Source organism: Notechis scutatus, chromosome 14 (genome assembly GCF_049901735.1).
Source record: "Notechis scutatus isolate UNSWTSFEM ecotype Mainland chromosome 14, rNotScu1.2, whole genome shotgun sequence".
Classification (NCBI taxonomy): Eukaryota; Metazoa; Chordata; class Lepidosauria; order Squamata; family Elapidae; genus Notechis; species Notechis scutatus.
In genome coordinates this window covers 4,797,509-4,816,831 of record NC_142022.1, presented here as the reverse complement: position 1 = coordinate 4,816,831, position 19,323 = coordinate 4,797,509, and the positions used below count along the sequence as shown (strand labels likewise).

The window sequence follows — 19,323 nt, the reverse complement described above, 5'->3', positions numbered from 1 at the left end:
ATAGAAAGAAAGGAAAGGAAAAGAAAAGAAAGGAAAGGAAGAAGGGAGGAAGGAAGGGAAGGAAGGGAAGGAAGGGAAGGAAGGGAAGGAAGGAAAGAAAATAGAAAGAGAAGGAAGGAACGGAAGGGAAAGGGAAGGGAAGGAAAGGAAAGGAAAGGAAAGGCTGGAATTAATGTAGCAATTCCCAATTCCCTTGAAGAAGACTTTTGGGCATCCCCCAGTCTGAAAAAAACAACAACCCACCCATTTTGAAGAGGGGGAAAAATAGCGATAAATCAAACTATTTCAACTTGACATGGCTAAATTTTGCAAGAACAGCATTGAAAAAAAAAAAAACAAAAAACCTCTTGGGAAAGTGATGAAAATGTCACTCCAATTCCACCAATTTCTCTCACCCCAAAGCAGAATTCCTGGGGAAAACTATTTTGGTGGAGTCGGTATCCCCAGGTCCAAGCTCAATGGGGGAACTAGGCAGAAGTGAGTCACAGTGATTTTCCAAGGAATTAAGCAAGAATTCCTGGATTTACTTAGAAGGGAAGATAATCATTTTTAAAAAAAAACTTGTTTTTTTCCCCCCCCTCCAAAAAGGAATTCAAACGGAGTCCATCATCAATGGAAAGATATTTGCTTTCAAGCCTGCAAAAGACAGGAGAAAAAGACAGAAAAGAGAATGCTTTGTGTCCCTCCCGGATACAGGTAGTCCTCGAACTTACAACAGTTCATTTAGTGACTGTTCAAAGTTACAACGGCACTGAAAAAAAGTGACAGGACCGTGTTTCACACTTACGACCGTTGCAATGTCCCGTGGTCACCTGATCAAAATTCGGCTGCTTGGCCACTGGTTCATACGTACGACGGTCACAGTGTCTGGGGCTCTCGCGATGCCCTTTTGCGACCCTTCTGCCGAGGAAAGTCAAACGGGGAAGCCAGGTTCACTTAATGACCATCTTACTAACGTTAACAACTGCAGGGATTCACTTTAACAGCCGTGGCAAGAAAGGTTGTAAAAACCGGACAAAACTCACAATGAACGTCTTGCTTGGCCACCATTTTGGGCTCTGTTCTGGCTGTTAAGTTCAGGACTACCTGTATATATGTATTTACTCGCTGGATACCCGTGCTTCGCTATGAAACCATGTGGTCAGGCTTAGTTTTGGGGGAGGAAATAAGGGGAGAAAAAATTCTGCCTCTGCCTACCAGCATCCATCGGTATTCATCTGGCTAGCATCCTGTCAGTGTGTGAGAGTTGAGAGCTGTTTGGAAACTGAAACAGTATTTGCTGTGTGAGCAAGGAGCCTGGGCATGGCTTAGCTCAACTGTTCTGTACTAAAGCTGCTTGGTGCTCCAAAACTGAAACTCCTCTGCTTATGTTTTGCATTTGGAAGAGATTTCTTTTCAGGTGGGGAGGGGGAGTAGAGCTCCTTAGCGTCAGTGTGTGTAAATAATAATAATAATATAGGAAATACTCTAAATGCTCTAATGGTCATTTGGAAGAATCCTTTCTCAGTGAGCACCTAGAAGCCAAGAGGAACCTATGTGCCAAATTTAAAGTATGTAGGCTTTACGGTTCTGGAGATTTTGTGATGATGGCTGAGTGGTCTTTCGTTTTTATAATTATATATATAAGATTGAGGAAATACTATTAAAATAATAAAACGAAAAATTGAATTTCAACCAGAACTATTTTTATTGGGTATAAAAAAAGGGAAAATATAGTAAAACTGATAGATATATCATTCTACATATAACAACCGCTGCCAGGATCTCATATGCATAACACTGGAAACAGGGGGAGACACTACAAGAGGGAGCAGTGATAAGGAAAAAACTAGGCTGTGCAGAAATGGACAGGCTGACCTGTCCTAAAAAGGTAAAGAGGAATTGAGATACTATTTAATCTGGGATGCCTGATATGCATGATTTGAGAATGGGGGGGCAAGTAGTACTGTAATTAAGGATATGAAGTTATATATACTGAATGTAGAATTAATAGAAAATATATTACCTAACGAGTGGTATAAATACGGAATAAGAAATAGTGAATTAATAGGAAAAGTGATGTGCAATAATTGCAATGTAATAGGAAATTAAGTATAAGAATAAGATTAAGAAATGTAAATGATGTCTTCAATGTTGCTATAACTGTGTATTTTTTGTATTTTTTTTTTTAAACTGTTTGAAAATTGAATAAAGTATTAAAAAAAAAAAAAGATTACGTGTCGGAAATCCTGCTCGTTTGTCACACTTTTGGCACATCTAAGCCAATAAAAATAAAAAATAAAAAAAGTTTAGATAGAGAAGGCCCTGGATATTTATTTGGGGATCCTGGGACTTGGTTTACCCCCAGCCATCACCAGTTGGGGTGAGGATGATGGATGTTGTGGTCAACCCCACCACCCGGAGGGCGCTTGGGGCCTGGAATAATAAGGAAATTAAACATACCGAGACATGAATGCATTTAGTAATGATCTTTATTTGAAAAGTTTCAAAACGCCTGCTCTTCATAGAAGAGGCTGCCTGCACCCAAGGTTTATAAAAAGCAATAACAGCGGCCAAATGACACCAGTAAAACTTGAGTAGTGAAAACGTTCAACCACAGCGTAATAGTTTACCTCTTCAAATATTGAGAGGTCAAACAGAAACACCAATATTTGTTTTTTGTTTTTTTTTAAAGTGGAGAAAGGAAAAATACACACACACACACAGAAAAAACACTACCAGGTAACTAGATACTGAATCTTTAAATGTCCTTATTTGACCTAAGCTTATATTAAAAACATAAAATTATACCTCTTGAACCCCTCTGTCCAACACAAAGCAGCTGACGTGGTTATCAACCTACCCTAAGCAAGGGGGCAGGGTTGGACTAGATGCACTCTAGGGCTCCTTCCAACCCTGCGATTCTAGGATTCTTCCAGGTATACATGGCTTCGATTCATTTCTTTAAAAAAATAGTATTGATCGATCACTTCGTATGCAGCTTTTAGTGATTCACTTCACAATCCTGGCAAAATAGGTCATAATGTCGGGCTCGCTTAACAACTGCAATGGAATCCCGATTGTGGTCGTTAAGTTGTGTACTACCAGTAATTCTCCCTTGGACACAACAATTGGGGGTTGGACTAGAAGACCTCCAAGGTCCCTTCCAACTCTGTAATTCTATTCTATTCTATTCTATTCTATTCTATTCTATTCTATTCTATTCTATTATTTTCCTCTACATCTATTCCGTTCTGTTCTATTCTTTCCTCTTTCCTCTTCTATATTCTCCTCTACATTCTATTCTATTTTAATCCATTCTATTCTCTCTTCTCTTCTTTACTCTTCTCTTATATATTCTATTCTGTTCTCTCTATTCTATTCTATTCTATTCTATTCTGTTCCTTATTCTATTCTGTTCTGTTCTATTCTATTCTCTTCTCTACTATTTTTACTCTTCTCTTCTTTCTCTTCTTTTCTTCTCTTCTCTTCTCTTCTCTTCTCTTCTCTTCTCTTCTCTCTCTCTTCTATTCTATTCTATTCTATTCTATTCTATTCTCTATTCTATTCCATTCCATTCCATATTCCATTCCATTCCATTCCATTCCATTCTATTGTCTTCCGTTTCTTATGTCCCTGCAAACCCCCAAAAGACACAGGCGAGCTGGAAATGTAATTCTGGATTCCGGGCTCCGTTTCCTCCTCATCTTGAGCAATTGGGGAGGGGGGGGTGCTAGGGACAACGTTCTCCATCAGGCACGCCCCCCCCCCCACACACACACCTGTTTCCTGCCCATCGTGCACAGCGGCCGACCCAACGAAGCTGAAGGAGCAAACATTTCCGTGTTTTTAGGAGTCCTTCCTCCCGGTTGTGCAGTATTCTCCGTTGGGACATTGGCTTTTCCCGCGGGGGGCAGGGGGCTGGGGTGGGTGGGGAGGGGTCTTCTTTTGCTTCTTCTTGCCAACAGGAATGGGGGGCGGTGGGGCTGCCGGTGGGGAGAGGGGGCTGGCAGCCTCGGTGGAAACCTGCACCTTGATGTTACTCTTGAAATACTGGCGTCGGACGCTCACGTCTTCCAGGGATGGGCTATCAAGAGAGGTGGAGGGAAGGCCAGGGGCTTCGCTGGGCTGTTCCCCACCCATCTGGGGCCCGTGCAAACCCTGGGGGTCCCTTAGAGGGAGGGAGGGGGAGACTGCACCCGTGCCGGAAGTAGATCCCAGGGAAGCCAGTCGGGTGGGTTCCTTGGCATTGAGAGAGGAATTCCAGAATTCTGCAGGAGGAGAAGGAGAAGGAACAGAACATAGAACGATCGATAGGGAAGGGATCTCAGAGGTCTTCTAGTCCAACCCGCTACCCAAGAACAGAAGACTTTAGTCTCTTCTTGAAAACCTCCAGGGATGGAGCACCCACAACGTCTGGTGGCAAGCTGTTCCACTGGTTAATTGTCCTCACTGTTAGGAAGTTTCTCCTTCAGAAAAAAACAATGGCTACCAACCTGCCTTCCACGGAGGACCTGTATCCTGCACGAGCCAAAAAGAGGGCTGTGAAAATATCTACAGACCCCTCACATCCCGGACATAAACTGTTTCAACTCCTTCTCTCAAAAGGACGCTAAAGAGCCCTGCACACCAGAACAACTAGACACAAGGGGAGTTTTTTCTCTGCTAAACTACTAATTCCCTCAACACTGTCCAACTATTTACAAAGTCTGCACTACTATTACTATTAATCTTCTCATCACTCCTGATCACCCATCCTCTCCCACTTGTGACTGTAGGACTGTAACTTTGTCGCTTGTATCCTTACGATTTTTATTGACTGTTTCCTAGTATGAATTGATTGCTTATTGTACCCTATGACTATTATTAAGTGTTGCACCTGATGATTCTTGACGAATGCATCTTTTCTTTTATGTATACTGAGAGCATTTGCACCAAGACAAATTCCTTGTGTGTCTAATCACACTTGGCCAATAAAGAATTCATCCATCCATCCATCCTCCATTCATTCATTCATTCATTCATTCATTCAATCATCCATCCATCCATCCTCCATTCATTCATTCATTCATTCATCCATCCATCCAACCATCCATCTATCCATCCATCCATTCATTCAATCATCCATCCATCCATCCATTCATTCACTCATTCAATCATCCATCCATCCAATCATTCATTCATTCATTCGTCCATTCAATCATCCATTCATTCATCCATCCATCCTCCATTCATTCAATCATTCAGTCAATCATTCATTCATCCATCCATCCAACCATTCATCTATCCATCCATCCATCCATACATTCAATCATTAATTCATTCATTCAATCATCCATCCATCCATCCATTCATTCAATCATCCATCCATCCATTCAATCATTCATTCATCCATTCAATCATTTATTCACTCATCCATCCATCCCTCCATTCAATCATTCATTCATCCATCCATCCACTCCAGGTTGCTTCTCTCTTTGATGAGTTCCATCGTTGTTGCTCTTCTCTGCACTCTTTCTAAAATCTCAACATCTTTGTTATATCGCAGTGACCAAAACTGGACGTAGTATTATTCCAAGTATATGCGGTTTAAAGTGGTATTATCACTTCTTGTGATGATCTTGATGCTATCCCAACCTCTGAGCATCCTAATTCTAGACTGAATTAGTTTCTGAGCCCAGAAACTCAACGATCCAGAAGTCCGGAGGTGCGTGGACTGGGGAAGCATTGAAGGTGAGGTGCGGTGGGATTACCTCCCCCATTGCTACTCACCTAGCCCCAGGTGTGCAATGGCTTCCAGCTCCTGGCAGGTGGAAGCCTCCCAGATCGGCTGTGGGAGACGTAACGCAAGAGGCAGGATGTCCCTTAAGAGGGGAGAAAAAAGAGAACCTCGTCCAGAGTTCCCAAACCCATAAGGCTGCTTTCAAAAGCCAGAAACCCATACAGGTACCACAATTGGAACCTGAATCTCTACCACTAAGCAACGTGTTATTCAATGAGTCATGCCCAATTTTTTTTAATTGAACTACTGCAGTTGTTAAAGGGAATCTAATTAATAAGAATAGAGTGGAAAGGGCCCTTGGAGGTCTTCTAGTCCAACCCTTTGCTCAAGCAGGAGACCCCATTTTGACAAATGGCAGTCCAATCCTTCCCTTTTTCCTTTCTTTCTCTTTTCTATCTCTCTGTCTCTCTATTTATCATCTATCTATCTATCTATCTATCTATCTATCTATCTATCTATCTATCTATCTATCCATCCATCCACCTACCTACCTATCTACCTACCTATCACCTATCTGTCTATCTCAATCTATCTACCTACCTATCTATCTGTCATCTATCTATCTATCAATCTATCTATCTATCTATCTATCTATCTATCTATCTATCTATCTATCTATCTATCTATCTATCTATCTGTCTGTCTGTCTGTCTGTCTGTCTGTCTATCTATCTATCTATCTATCTATCTATCTATCTATCTATCTATCTATCTATCTATCTATCTATCTATCTATCTATCTATCTATCTATCTATCTATCTATCTATCTATCTCAATCTCTATATCTATCTCAATCTATCTATCTATCATCAACTATCTATTATCTATCTATGTCAATCTCTATATCTATCTATCTGTCTGTCTGTCTGTCTATCTATCTATCTATCTATCTGTAAAATTAGAAATTCAAACAAAAAAAAAAAACAATTATAATGTGACAGGGGTGAAAAGCAGCTTGGGATGAGGTCTGCCAAAATCAAGTTGGAATTAAAACTGTGGAAGTTGTAGCAGCTGAGACCACGTGAATAAGATATTCCAGACTTGGACAAAAATTGAACTTTTGATAATCACGTTTAAAGCGCTTTACATTAGGTTTAAAGCGGTTGTTTGCAGGCGTGACATTACCATCCAAACTAAAAACAAAATCATTTAGGGGGTAAGAGGTAAAACTATGGACAAAGTTGTATGATTTGACGTGAGGCTCTTAACTTCATTAGTGAACTGAACCCAGGCATCACCCTCTCCAAAGATTTTGCTAACATCACTTACGGAACTGAGCAGTAAGAAGCAATAAGATGAAGAAGCGTGGGAAAACTCCGATCGGATGCTTCCAGTGTAATGGCTAGGAAAAAAAATTTAAAAATATATAATAAGAGGATATTAAAACACTAGCTCGATACCCGTGCTTTGCTATGAAACTATGTGGTCGGGCTTAGTTTTTGGGGAGGAAAAAAAGGGGGAAAAAATTCTGCCTCTGCCTACCACCATCCATCAGTGTTCATCTGGCTAGCGTCCTGTCAGTGTGTGAGAGAGTTGAGGGCTGTTTGGAAACTGAAAGAATATTTGCTTTTTGAGCAAGAAGGAGACAGCAAGGAGCCTGGGCGTGGCTTAGCTCAACTGTTCTGTACTAAAGCTGCTTGGTGCTCTGAAATTGAACCTCCTCTCCTCTGCTTGTGTTTTGCATTTAGAAGAGATTTCATTCCAGGTGGGGAGGGGGAGTAGAACTCCTTAGAATCAGAGCATGTTAATAATAAGAATATAGGAAATACTAATGTTCTGATAGTCATTTTGAAAAATCCTTTCTTAGTGAGCCCTTAGAAGTCAAGAGGAACATATGTGCCAAATTTCAAGTTTGTAGGCTTTACGGTTCTGGAGATTTTGTGATGATGCGTGAGTGGTATTTCACATGCATATATACAGTATATTTATATTTAATTAAAGAGGAAAAAGGCCTTTTCTTCGTCTCTAAAGAGAAGAATATATATATATATATATATATATATATATATATATATATATATATATATATATATATATATGTATGTATGTATGTATGTATGTATGTATGTATATGTATATTAGCTTTGTTCGGGTATTTTCCCACGTCATTATAGTTGTGCTTTTAAAGTTGTAGCAACGTTTCGGCAGAATCTCATCTTTAAAAACTTTACAACTTTAAAAGCACAACTATAATGACGTGGGAAAATACCCGAACAAAGCTGAATACCATACATATAAATACCCGTGAAAACTTAACATACATACATACATACGTGCAGGTCTTGGCGTGTTCAGGTCTTTTCCTGTGTAAGATTGAGAGTATTTTGGCGACGTTTGACGAGGTCCCACTTGCCATCTTCAGGCTGATGCTTTCGGCTTTGCTCGCACAAGCACAAAGCCAAAAGCACCAGCCTAAAGATGGCGAGTGGGACCTCGTCAAACGCTCAAGATACTCTCAATCTTACACGGAAAAGACCCAACATGCCAAGACCTGCATACTCTGTACCTGTGAAAATCTATGAAAACAAATTATATATATATATAAAATGATTATATATATATTAAAGAGGGAAAAAAGGCCTTTTCTTCTTCTCTAAAGAGCTGCATTTATTTTTCATCTGCAAATCTGTTGCAAAAAGAAAAAAATGCAGAACACAGGTAGACCTCGACTTACAATGGTTCGTTTAGTGACCGTTCAAAGTTACAACTGCACTGAAAAAAAGCGACTTAGGACCGTTTTTCACGCTTACGACCATTGCAGCATCCCCCATGGTCAAGTGATCAAAACTCAGGTGCTTAGAGACTCATATTTATGACGGTCGCAGTGTCCCAGGTTCATGTGATCACACAGACGGACTATCTGACAAGCCAAGTCAAAATGGGGGAAGCACAGATCCACTTAACAACCGTGCTGCTAAGTTCACAACTGCAGTGACTCACTTAAGGCATGTGGGTGGAAAGGTCGTAAAATGGGGCAAAATTCACTCAACAACCATTTTGTTTAGCAACAGAAATTTGGGCCTCTGTTCTGGTTGTAAGTCAAGGATTACCTGTAAAATTGACTCCCCCCACACTGAATTTACGGTCGCAAAAGGGGATAACGTGACCCCAGGACATTGCAACCATCATAAATATGAGTCAGTGGCCAAGCGTCTGGATTTTTAATCACATGACCATGGGGAGTCTGCAAAGGTCGTTAAGTGTGAAAAATGGTCATACATCTTTTTTTTTTCAGGGGCGTCGTAACTTTGAACAGTCACTAAACGAATGGATGTAAGTCCAGGACTTTCCGTATACAATGTCCAGCAGAGAAACACCATACAGAGAATCTACTTGTCCGTTTAAATCAAGTGAGTTTTGCAACTCCAATTTCATGGGTGTCTCCCTACTTTTTTCAAAAAAAATGCCAACCGGCTCTTACCTGCCCGTTCTTCGTGTAAACGGTAATTCGTCACAAAAGCAGGCGATGAACCATTCAAAAGACGGAGGCAGAGAACCTGGCACTGGCGAGTGTTGGATCTTCGCACCAGAAATGTCTGCGGGAAGCGAGAAAGCGGGTCATGTTAGAGCAGTGGTGGCTAACCATTTGGGGGCCCCTGTGCCAAAAATTGTGTGGCCGTGTGCCAGCACCCAGAAGGCAATGCGTACGGCCCCCCTGCCCCCTGCACATGCTAGCGTGATTCCCACCTGCCACCCCTTACCTGCACTGCGCCTCCCAGCTGATTTTCAGCTCATTTGAGGTCTTTTTCAGCCTCCCAGAGGCTCGGGGGAAGCCTCTGCAGCCTTTGGAGGCCGAAAAATAGGCCCGTTTTGTCACTTCCAGTATTTTCAGAAATACAGGAAGTGACAAAACGGATCTGGTTTTCGGCCTACAAAGGCTGCAGAGGCTTCCCTCAAGCCACTGGGAGGCCAAAAAAGGCCTCAAATGGGCCAAAATTCAGCTGGGAGGTGCGCGCATGCGCAGTGAGGTAAGTTTGACTGCACAAATGGCTCTGCGTGCCACAGGTTCACCATCACGGTGTTAGAGGCAGGGGGTGGGATTCTACCAGTTCAGACCGGTTCTATAGAACCGGTTGTTATGATTGTGCGCAGTTCGGAGAACCGGCAAACCGTGGCCCTGGCTGGCCCCACCCTTCTCCACCCGTCCCTCCCCTCCCCGCCCAGTCAGTCCTTATCGCATGACATCGCTGGCTGCGTTCTCCCCTGCCCAGTCACTCCTTAAGGTATTTCTTTTTTTTTTTTCTCCCCTCCCGACAATCAGCTGTTCTGACGATCAGCTGTGCCGGGATCCGCCCTTGCTGACTTACTGCTTGCTGCTATCCATACATGCAAAACTAAATATATAGTCCCCTTATCGTAGCCCTCCGGCATTATACCCAACAAAAATATTTCTGTTTTCAGATCTATAGGTTTGCCAGCAAACCTCCACTCCAACCAATAACTCCAAGACAGACATCTTCTGAAAAGTTCTTTTTATTTTGGATAGTAAACTGGCACATACATCCGGGGAATCCCAAATCTGAAAGTTCTGGGCTTCCTTGCATTAAGCAAAAACTACAAAATCCATGCCTTGCATCATATCACATGCCCCAATCACTACCCGTCCCAACTTGAGACTTCCCCTCACTTATGTGCAACACAACCTGACCTTGAATTCAAAAAAGAATGTTATTACGTCTAACTACATACACTCCAAGAAATTTCCCCCCTCCCACTTTCCCAGGCTCATGGGGGCATCTGATCTCAATATGGCTCCCAACGCTGTCGGTGTTGTTTGATCATCTTTTCCAACCATGTATGTATTTTTCATCCAATATTTCCTCCTCCCAGGTCCTAAGCCCCCGGTCCTTACCCCTGCCGGTTCCCGTTGCAAGATGTGGAGGGCTGTGGCTGAATTGATGCCCAGCTGGAGCCAAACGGGCTGGGTGAGCCTCAGTCGCCCCACGAGGCTGATGTTATGGGGCAGGGACACGGCCCCTTGCCGGGGATTGGCATAGGGCTCAGGGTAGTCATAGGCTGGGTGGGAGGTCATCCTGGTCAGGGGATGATGGACGGGTCTTCTTTAAGTCCTCGGGAGAGCTGGAATAGATGGAAGAGTCAGTCTTACACTTAAGCAAGAAAAACCAAAAGTACACATACAGACTGGGTGCGAACTCCATCCCTGGAAGCTTTCAAGAAGAGACCGAACTGCCATCTGTCCAAAATGGCGTAGGGTCTTCCTGCTTGGGCGGGGGGTTGGACTAGATGACCTACAAGGTCCCTTCCAACTCTAATAATCTGTATCTGTAAACCAGGTTTAATAGCAGTGACTGTGAGAGGGATTTTGGAGTCTTAGTGGACAACCAGCTCAATAGGAGCCAGCAGTGTGCAGCAGCTGCCAAAAAAGCCAATGCAATCCTAAGCTGCATTAACCGAGGGATACAATCGAGATCAAGGGAGGGACTAATACCACTCTGTAAAGCCTTAGTAAGGCCACACCTAGAGTACTGCATCCAGTTTTGGTCACCACACTTATAAAGACACTGAGACTCTAGAAAGAGTGCAGAGAAGAGCAACCAGGATGATGAGGGGACCGGAGACTAAAACATATGAAGAACGATTGCAGGAACTGGGCCTGGCGAGTCTAGGGAAGAGAAGGACCATGGGAGACAGGAGAGCATCTTCCAATATTTGAGGGGCTGCCCCAGAGAGGAGGAGGGGGTCAAGCTATTTTCTAAAGCATCTGTAGGCCAGACAAGGAATAATGGATGGAAACTGAACAAGGAGAAATTTAACCTGGAAATAAGGAGAAATTTTCTGACAGTGAGAACAATCAACCGATGGAACAGAAGTTGCCCTCGGAAGTTGTGGGAGCTTCATCCCTGGAGGCTTTCAAGAAGAGACTGGACTCCCATCTGTCAGAAATGGGGTAGGGTGGGGGGGGTGGATTAGATGATCTACAAGGTCCCTTCCAGCTCTGTTATTCTGTTTTCCAGGTTCTCCTGCTCGGATGGGAGGTTGGACTAGAAGACCTCCAAGGTCCCTTCCAACTCTTCTGTATTCTGTAAAGGTTAGGTAAAGCCAGCATTAGGGTAACAAGACCAAAAAAAAAAAGATTTCAATTTCCAGGCTTTTTCCCTCAAGAGAGCCACACTGAAAGGGAAACGGCATTAAGTCCCTTTTCCTAAAATCAGAGCCAAATGCTGGCTTGCTATCTTTGGTGGAGTCACAACCTGTGTGTGTGTGAGAGAGAAAGAGAGAGAGACAGACAGAGACAGAGACAGAGACAGAGACAGAGACAGAGAGACAGAGGCAGACAGAGAGAGAAGAGAAAGAGAGAGAAAGGGAGAGAAAGGGAGAGAAAGGGAGAGAGAGAGAGAGAAAGGGAGAAAGGGAGAGAGAGAGAGAGAAAGAGACAGAGAGAGAGAGACAGAGACAGAGACAGAGGCAGACAGAGAGAAGAAAAAGAGAGAAAGGGAGAGAAAGGGAGAGAGAGAGAGAGAAAGAGAGAGAGGGAGAAAGTGAGAGAGAGAGAGAGAAAGAGACACAGAGAGAGAAAGAGACAGAGACAGACAGAGAGAGAAGAGAAAGGGAGAGAAAGGGAGAGAGAGAGAAAAGGAGAGAGAGAAAGAGAGAGAGAGAAAGGGAGAGAGAGAAAGAGAGAAAGAGAAAGAGAGTAAGAGACAGAGACAGGCAGACAGAGAGAGAAGAGAAAGAGAGAGAAAGGGAGAGAAAGGGAGAGAGAGAAAGGGAGAGAGAGACAGAGAGAGACAGAGAGAGAGAGACAGAGAGAGACAGAGGCAGACAAAGAGAGAAGAGAAAGAGAGAGAAAGGGAGAGAGAGAAAGGGAGAGAGAGAGAGAGAAGAAAAAGAGAGAGAGTAAGAGACAGAGACAGAGGCAGACAGATAGAGAAGAGAAAGAGAGAGAAAGGGGGGGAGAGAGAGAGAGAGAGACAGAGACAGAGAGAGACAGAGGCAGACAGAGAGAGAAGAGAAAGGGAGAGAAAGGGAGAGAGAGCGAGAGAGAGAGATAGGGAGAGGGGGAAGTTAAGCATTGGCTGAGTGGTACCAACCTTGAGCTGTTGCAAAACACAGCGGGGGCGAGCAGCTGTGAGTCAGAGCCATGGCAGGGGTCCACGTGGAAGTGCAATCTGGAAAAGAGAGAGAGAGAGAGAGAGAGAGAGAGAGAAAGAGAGGGAGGAAAAAAACCCAGAAAGAAAATATTTAAAAAGAATTGCAAAAAATTCCCCCCTCCTGTCTGCCCCCAGAGAGAGAAGAAAATCTGTTTAGGTTATTTAATCTCCATCTCCCTCCAGAGCATCAAATATGATGGGGGGGAGGGAAAAACGAATGACTGGATCTGGTGGTTTTTTTCCGCCTCTTTGCAAAAAAATATATAATAAAAATAAATTCATTTTGGATTGGAGGCCTTTTTCAGCACAGAGGCTCGCCCACGCTTAGCCGAGGCTCTGGGCATCTTCGCCGAAGGCAGAACTATTTGTGTACAAAACGTTCTCCCTCCTCCCCCAGCGTATGGCAGATATTCCTTGATTTACATTCATTTATTTATTTGGAACCTGCCTTTATTATTTTTACAAATAACTCAAGGTGGCGAATATATCTCCTTTTATTTTCCACACGACAACAACCCTGTCAGGTAGACTGGGCTGAGAGACAGCGAGTGGCCCAAATAGTCACTCAGCTGACTTTTACCTGGCTGAGGCGAGACTAGAATTCACCGTCTCCTGGTGATCGGCCCAAAGTCACCCAGTTGGTTTTCGTAGCTAAGGTGAGACTAGAACTCACTGTCGCCTGGTGATCGCCCAAAGTCACCCAGTTGGTTTTCGTAGCTAAGGTGAGACTAGAATTCACTGTCGCCTGGTGATCGCCCAAAGTCACCCAGTTGGTTTTCGTAGCTAAGGTGAGACTAGAACTCACTGTCGCCTGGTGATTGGCCCAAAGTCACCCAGTTGGTTTTCGTAGCTAAGGTGAGACTAGAACTCACTGTCGCCTGATCGCCCAAAGTCACCCAGTTGGTTTTCGTAGCTAAGGTGAGACTAGAACTCACTGTCGCCTGGTGATCGCCCAAAGTCACCCAGTTGGTTTTCGTAGCTAAGGTGAGACTAGAACTCACTGTCGCCTGGTGATCGGCCCAAAGTCACCCAGTTGGTTTTCGTAGCTAAGGTGAGACTAGAACTCACTGTCGCCTGGTGATCGGCCCAAAGTCACCCAGTTGGTTTTCGTAGCTAAGGTGAGACTAGAACTCACTGTCGCCTGGTGATTGGCCCAAAGTCACCCAGTTGGTTTTCGTAGCTAAGGTGAGACTAGAACTCACTGTCGCCTGGTGATTGGCCCAAAGTCACCCAGTTGGTTTTCGTAGCTAAGGTGAGACTAGAACTCACTGTCGCCTGGTGATCGGCCCAAAATCACCCAACCAGCTTTCATGCCTAAGTCAGGACTAGAACTCCCAGTCTCCCAGTTTCTAGCCTGGTATTTCAACCACTAGACTCAGTTGGCTCTCCAAATGAAATATAGGCAGTCCTCAACTTACGACCACATTTAAGCCCAAAATTTTGGTTGCTAAGCAAGACAGTTGTTAAGTGAGTTTTGCTCCATTTTACAACCTTTGTTGCCTTTCTCTTTTTTTTCTTTCTTACCTTTCTCTTTTTTCCATGAACAGGCTGAGCCCAGGTTGGGGATTCTACCTCCAACCTGGGTTTAATGTGTTGTGCACGCTCAGACCGAACTAAACCTGGGTTCAAATCCCTCCCAATGTTCCCATCTGAGCTGCCCTTCCGGCCTGGCCTACCTTGCAGGGCTGCAGAGAAGGACAGAAAAGCCAGTTGGTGCTGGAGAATAAAAATGGAAATTAGAAAAACCTAAGAAGACTAGCGAAAAATGGTAAACAGGGAAATAAGAAATTGAACAGGCTAAGAATTGTTATTATAATTCGATATATCATGTGTGGTAGTAGTATGAAGTAAGAATAGAGTAATATGATACGGTAGGAATTAGTAGGTACTAATTGTGATATTTGTGCCCAGATGACACACTGTTTAAATAAAAGATGGATTGTTTATATAAAATAAAATAAAATAAAAATTTATTTAAAAAGAAGCCAGGAGGTACAAGGAAAACCTGGGACCAAAACCTACTCGGATCCAGCCCATTCCACCCACCCCTGCATTCCTATCATCCCAGCCAGGTGTGCCCAGGTGAGGGGTGTGGATGCTGGAAAGAATTTTCCCTCCGACCCCACCTTGAGTGGATTAGCTTAGCTGGCTCAGTGTGTGTGTGTGTGTGAGAGAGAGAGAGAGAGAGAGAGAGAGGAGAGAGAGAGAGAGAGGGGGGAGAGAAAGGGAGAGAGAAAGGGAGAGAAAGAGAAAGAAAGAGAGAAAGGGAGAGAGAGAGAGAGAAAGAAAGAGAGAAAGGGAGAGAGAGAGAAAGGAAGAGAAAGGAAGAGAGAGAGAAAGGGAGAGAGAGAGAGAGAAAGAGAGAGAGAGAGAGAAAGGGAGAGAGAGAGAAAGAAGAGAGAGAAAGAGAAAGAGAGGGGGAGAGAAAGGGAGAGAGAAAGAGAAGAGAAAGGAAAGAGAGAGAAGAGAGAGAGAGAAAGAAAGAGAGAAAGGGAGAGAGAGAAAGGAAGAGAAAGAAGAGAGAGAGAAAGGGAGAGAGAGAGAAAGAGAGAGAGAAAGGGAGAGAGAGAGAAAGAGGGGGGAGAGAAAGGGAGAGAGAAGGGAGAGAAAGAGAAAGAAAGAGAGAAAGGGAGAGAGAGAGAGAAAGAAAGAGAGAAAGGGAGAGAGAGAGAAAGAGAGAGAGAGAGAGAAAGGGAGAGAGAGAGAGAGAGAGAGAGAGAAAGGGAGAGAGAAAGGAAAGGAGAGAAGACAAAGAAAGAGAGAAAGGGAGAGAGAGAGAGAGAGAGAAAGAGAGAAAGGGAGAGAGAGAGAAAGAGAGAAAGGGAGAGAGAGAGAGAGAAAGAAAGAGAAAGGGAGAGAGAAAAAGAAAGAGAGAGAGAAAGAGAGAAGGGCGGGTAAGGATATTGCAACCCTGAAGAGGGCGGGGAGGGAACTTCTTCACGTGCAAAACGCACGTGGGAAAACGTGATCTAGCTCCACGTTGCTGGGGCGTGGGAAAGGGAAGAGGGCCGAGTCAAAATGCCCCTTCCCCGGCTAAAAAATATGACTTTCCTCCCCCCCATCCCCGTGGGTGCTGACCTCGCTTTCCCCCAGCAGAAGACACCCCCCCCCCTCCAAAAAAAAACCTCTCTGGCATTTGCTGGGATCATCAGCGCAACCAAATAAATCAGATCAAATCAATAAACCTCCACAAACATGCCCGACCCACAGAAATGCCCTGCTGCTGTGCCCGATGGGGAGGCGTAGTCCTCAAAGGGTCGCGAGGAAAGGGGGAAGGGGGACTGAGGGATCCCAGCAGGGCGGGACCCCCGTGTTGGGGATTAATTCACGCGCGTGGTGGCGGGTCCCGCATTCCGATGCTTTCTCTGCTCGGTTGCAAATTCCCCCCGCCTTGATATAGAGAACAGAACAAGAGTTGGAAGGGACCTCTGAAGGTCTTCTAGTCCAACCCACTCGCTCAGGCAAGGAAACCTTACACCATTTCAGACAAATGGTTGTGTGTGTGCGTGCGTGTGCGTGTGTAGAGAGTGACGGCGCCAGATAACAGATAATCAGAGTTGGAAGGGACCTTATAGGTCATCTAGTCCACACACACACACACCCGCCACCCAAGCGGGAGACCCTACACCATTTCTGACAGATGGGAGCCCAATCTCTTCTTGAAAGTCTCAAGTGAGCACCCATCGCTCCCAGCCTTCCAAGAGCCCCCTCCCAATTGCGAAACCTCCCTTGGAAAGCTGTCCCTAAATCTTAAGCAAATGTCAGAAAAGCCAAGAATTAAAAACACCTCCCAGATCAAGCCAGCTTCTCTCTCCCCTTCCCACCTCCCTTTTTTTTTTCAAAAGCCCCTTCCCCAAGTTAAAAATGCCCCCCTCCCTGCCACTCCTATGGTCCCAATAATAACCCTTTGCCCAGCTCCCTTTTCTGAAGTCCCAGCTAACTGGATTCAGAAATCTGATTAATAATAATAATAATAATAATAATAATAATAATAATAATAATAACAACAACAACAACAACAACAACAACAACAACAACAACAACGTATCAGGACTTACAAATTGAAATTAAGCGACTTTGGAAAAATAAATTGTGTGTTATCCCAATTGTAATTGGGGCCCTTGGAGCAGTATCTAATATCTAATGCTATTTGGAAATCCTGAATTTATCAGACTTGAATACCCTGATTCTACAAAACATCACCCTACTTAGAACAGCTTATATTCTCCAACCCTACCTTAACAGTTCCTAGGTCCTTGGTTAGGACTTGAGCTGTTGAGCTACCAACCAGCCCCAAAGGCTGTGAATCTCACCAAAGATTAACAACAACAACACAACAACAATAATAATAATCACAAGTGTTCAACTAGTGATTTGTGATATGAAACCCAGCATAGTTATCTCGTTTGCTGTGTAGTCATTTTTTGTATATAATAATTCTGAAATTCTGAATTTATCAGACTTGAATACCCTGATTCTACAAAAAAGACCCACCCTACTTGGAACAGCCTATATCCTCCGAGGCTGCCTGAACAGGTCCTAGGTCCTTGGTTAGGACTCGAGCTGTTGAGCTACCAACCAGCCCCAAAGGCTGTGAATCTCACCAAAGATTAACCAACATCATCATCATCATCATCCATCTCAGGAGCCTCTCTCTCCTGGCTCTAACTTTTGAGCCATCCTACCCGTCCCTGGGCAGGGGAATTCCCAAGGAAGCGGACTTTCCCGGCTGGGGAAACTGGCACTCAAAACTGAAAGAAAAACAGATGGACAAAATAGAAAAGTGACATTTGTAAATTTTGCCACCCAATCCGAACCTTCTTAAGAGCTGCTCCTTCACCAGAGGCACCTCGGTGCATGCTTTCGTTCCTCGACTGCTCCACGTGATTTCCCACACTTCTGCTTTTCGCACACCCAGGGAAGTGAGGTTGTCAGCACACACACACACATCCAGGCTGCCTCCCAAAGAGAGGGCGAGGCCCTGGGCAGGCAGCTGGCAGCCGGGAGAGAAGAGGGGGGAGGCACCCTGTGGCCTGCCAGCCCCATTTACCAAAAAAAAATAAAAATTGTATTTTTATTCCAATAAACCAAGTTTGGGAAAGTTGAGCAGCCTCACCTGATGTCACCACAGATGGGGGGGCTTTATAAAGTGCCAGGTAGCAGCTATTTTTGAGGAAGAGGCAAAGCAGCTGCAAAGGAAAACTTTCCAAGAAAGGTTTTGGGGCTGTGAGGAATAGGAATAGAATAGAATAAGGAATAGGATAGGATAGGATAGAATTCTTGATTGGACACACTAGGAATTTTTGTCTTGGTGCATGTGCCCTCAGTGTACATAAAGAAAAAATAAAGTATATTCGTCCAGAATCATAAGAAAAAAGAGAGGTAAGAAAAATGGAAGAGAAATAGGAGAGAAATAGAGAATAAAATATGATACAATAGAACAGAGGAAGAAGGGGAATAGAATAGAAATCTGTAAGGGATCTTAGAGGTCTTCTAGTCCAGCCCCCTGCTCAAAGACGAGAACCTATACCATTTCAGATAAGGAGGGGGGCAAATTTCCTTTTTTACAAGAAAGGAGAGTTAATTATTCTTCTGAGCTTAGTTCTATGCTTGGTAGCTGCTACTAAGGAATTCTGGGAAGTCCACCCATCTTAAAGCATGCTTGCTGGGGGATTCTGGGAGTTGAAGTCCACCCATCTTAAAGCATGCTGGCTGGGGATTCTGGGAGTTGAAGTCCACCCATCTTAAAGCATGCTTGCTGGGGATTCTGGGAGCTGAAATCCTCCCATCTTAAAGAATGCTGGCTGGGGGATTCTGGGAGTTGAAGTCCTCCCATCTTAAAGAATGCTGGCTGGGGGATTCTGGGAGTTGAAGTCCACCCATCTTAAAGAATGCTGGCTGGGGGATTCTGGGAGTTGAAGTCCTCCCATCTTAAAGAATGCTGGCTGGGGGATTCTGGGAGTTGAAGTCCACCCATCTTAAAGAATGCTGGCTGGGGGATTCTGGGAGTTGAAGTCGACAGTCCATCCACCTTGAAGGATGCTAGCTGGGGGATTCTGGGAGTCACTGGAAGTCTACACCTCATAAAGTTGCCAATGTTGAGAAACACTGGCTTAAGCCACCCATTGATAACTAGGCAATGCCTTTGGGCCACCATTTTGTGAGTGCGCCTCCACATTCCATCACACTTCCCAGTTATGTTCAAAGCTGCAGCAAAATGGACAACTGGAGCTTATCCGATTGACTTGTTTTTTTAGATGCAGATGAAAAAAAGAGATTAAAAGTACAGTAATTCCCGATACGAATTGGCTTGGAAGCATTTTGTGAAACGAAGATCAGAATCTTCAAGTGGAAAAAACAACAACACTTTTTTCTCATTTTTCCATGCACTGGGAGGGACGTGTGGTTTTGTGTGCTACCTATATTTTTCGCACACGCAGATAAAACTTC

General features: G+C 44.1%; 1 protein-coding gene across 1 annotated transcript; it reads right to left on the bottom strand.

Moving 5' to 3' along the window:
- Window positions 1-3,567: 3,567 nt before the first annotated feature.
- Window positions 3,568-17,820, bottom strand: RIN1 (Ras and Rab interactor 1). The gene is made up of 7 exons (XM_087943144.1): window positions 17,691-17,820; window positions 12,814-12,891; window positions 10,614-10,840; window positions 9,183-9,297; window positions 7,031-7,103; window positions 5,752-5,843; window positions 3,568-4,250 (listed from the first exon to the last, which is right to left on the bottom strand). Exons 3-7 carry the CDS (start codon window positions 10,791-10,793, stop codon window positions 3,829-3,831), a joined length of 882 nt encoding a protein of 293 aa, XP_087799270.1. The 5' UTR covers window positions 10,794-10,840; window positions 12,814-12,891; window positions 17,691-17,820; the 3' UTR covers window positions 3,568-3,828.
- Between the last annotated feature and the right edge of the window lie 1,503 nt (window positions 17,821-19,323).

Excerpts from the sequence above, each read along its gene's own strand:
- RIN1 (XM_087943144.1), bottom strand. The coding sequence starts at position 10,793 with ATGACCTCCCACCCAGCCTATGACTACCCTGAGCCCTATGCCAATCCC. Across the intron at positions 9,298-10,613 it reads TGCAACGGGAACCGGCAGGG|ACATTTCTGGTGCGAAGATC; the intron begins GTAAGGACCGGG and ends CGCTTCCCGCAG. Across the intron at positions 5,844-7,030 it reads GCTTCTTACTGCTCAGTTCC|GGACATCCTGCCTCTTGCGT; the intron begins GTAAGTGATGTT and ends TCCCCTCTTAAG.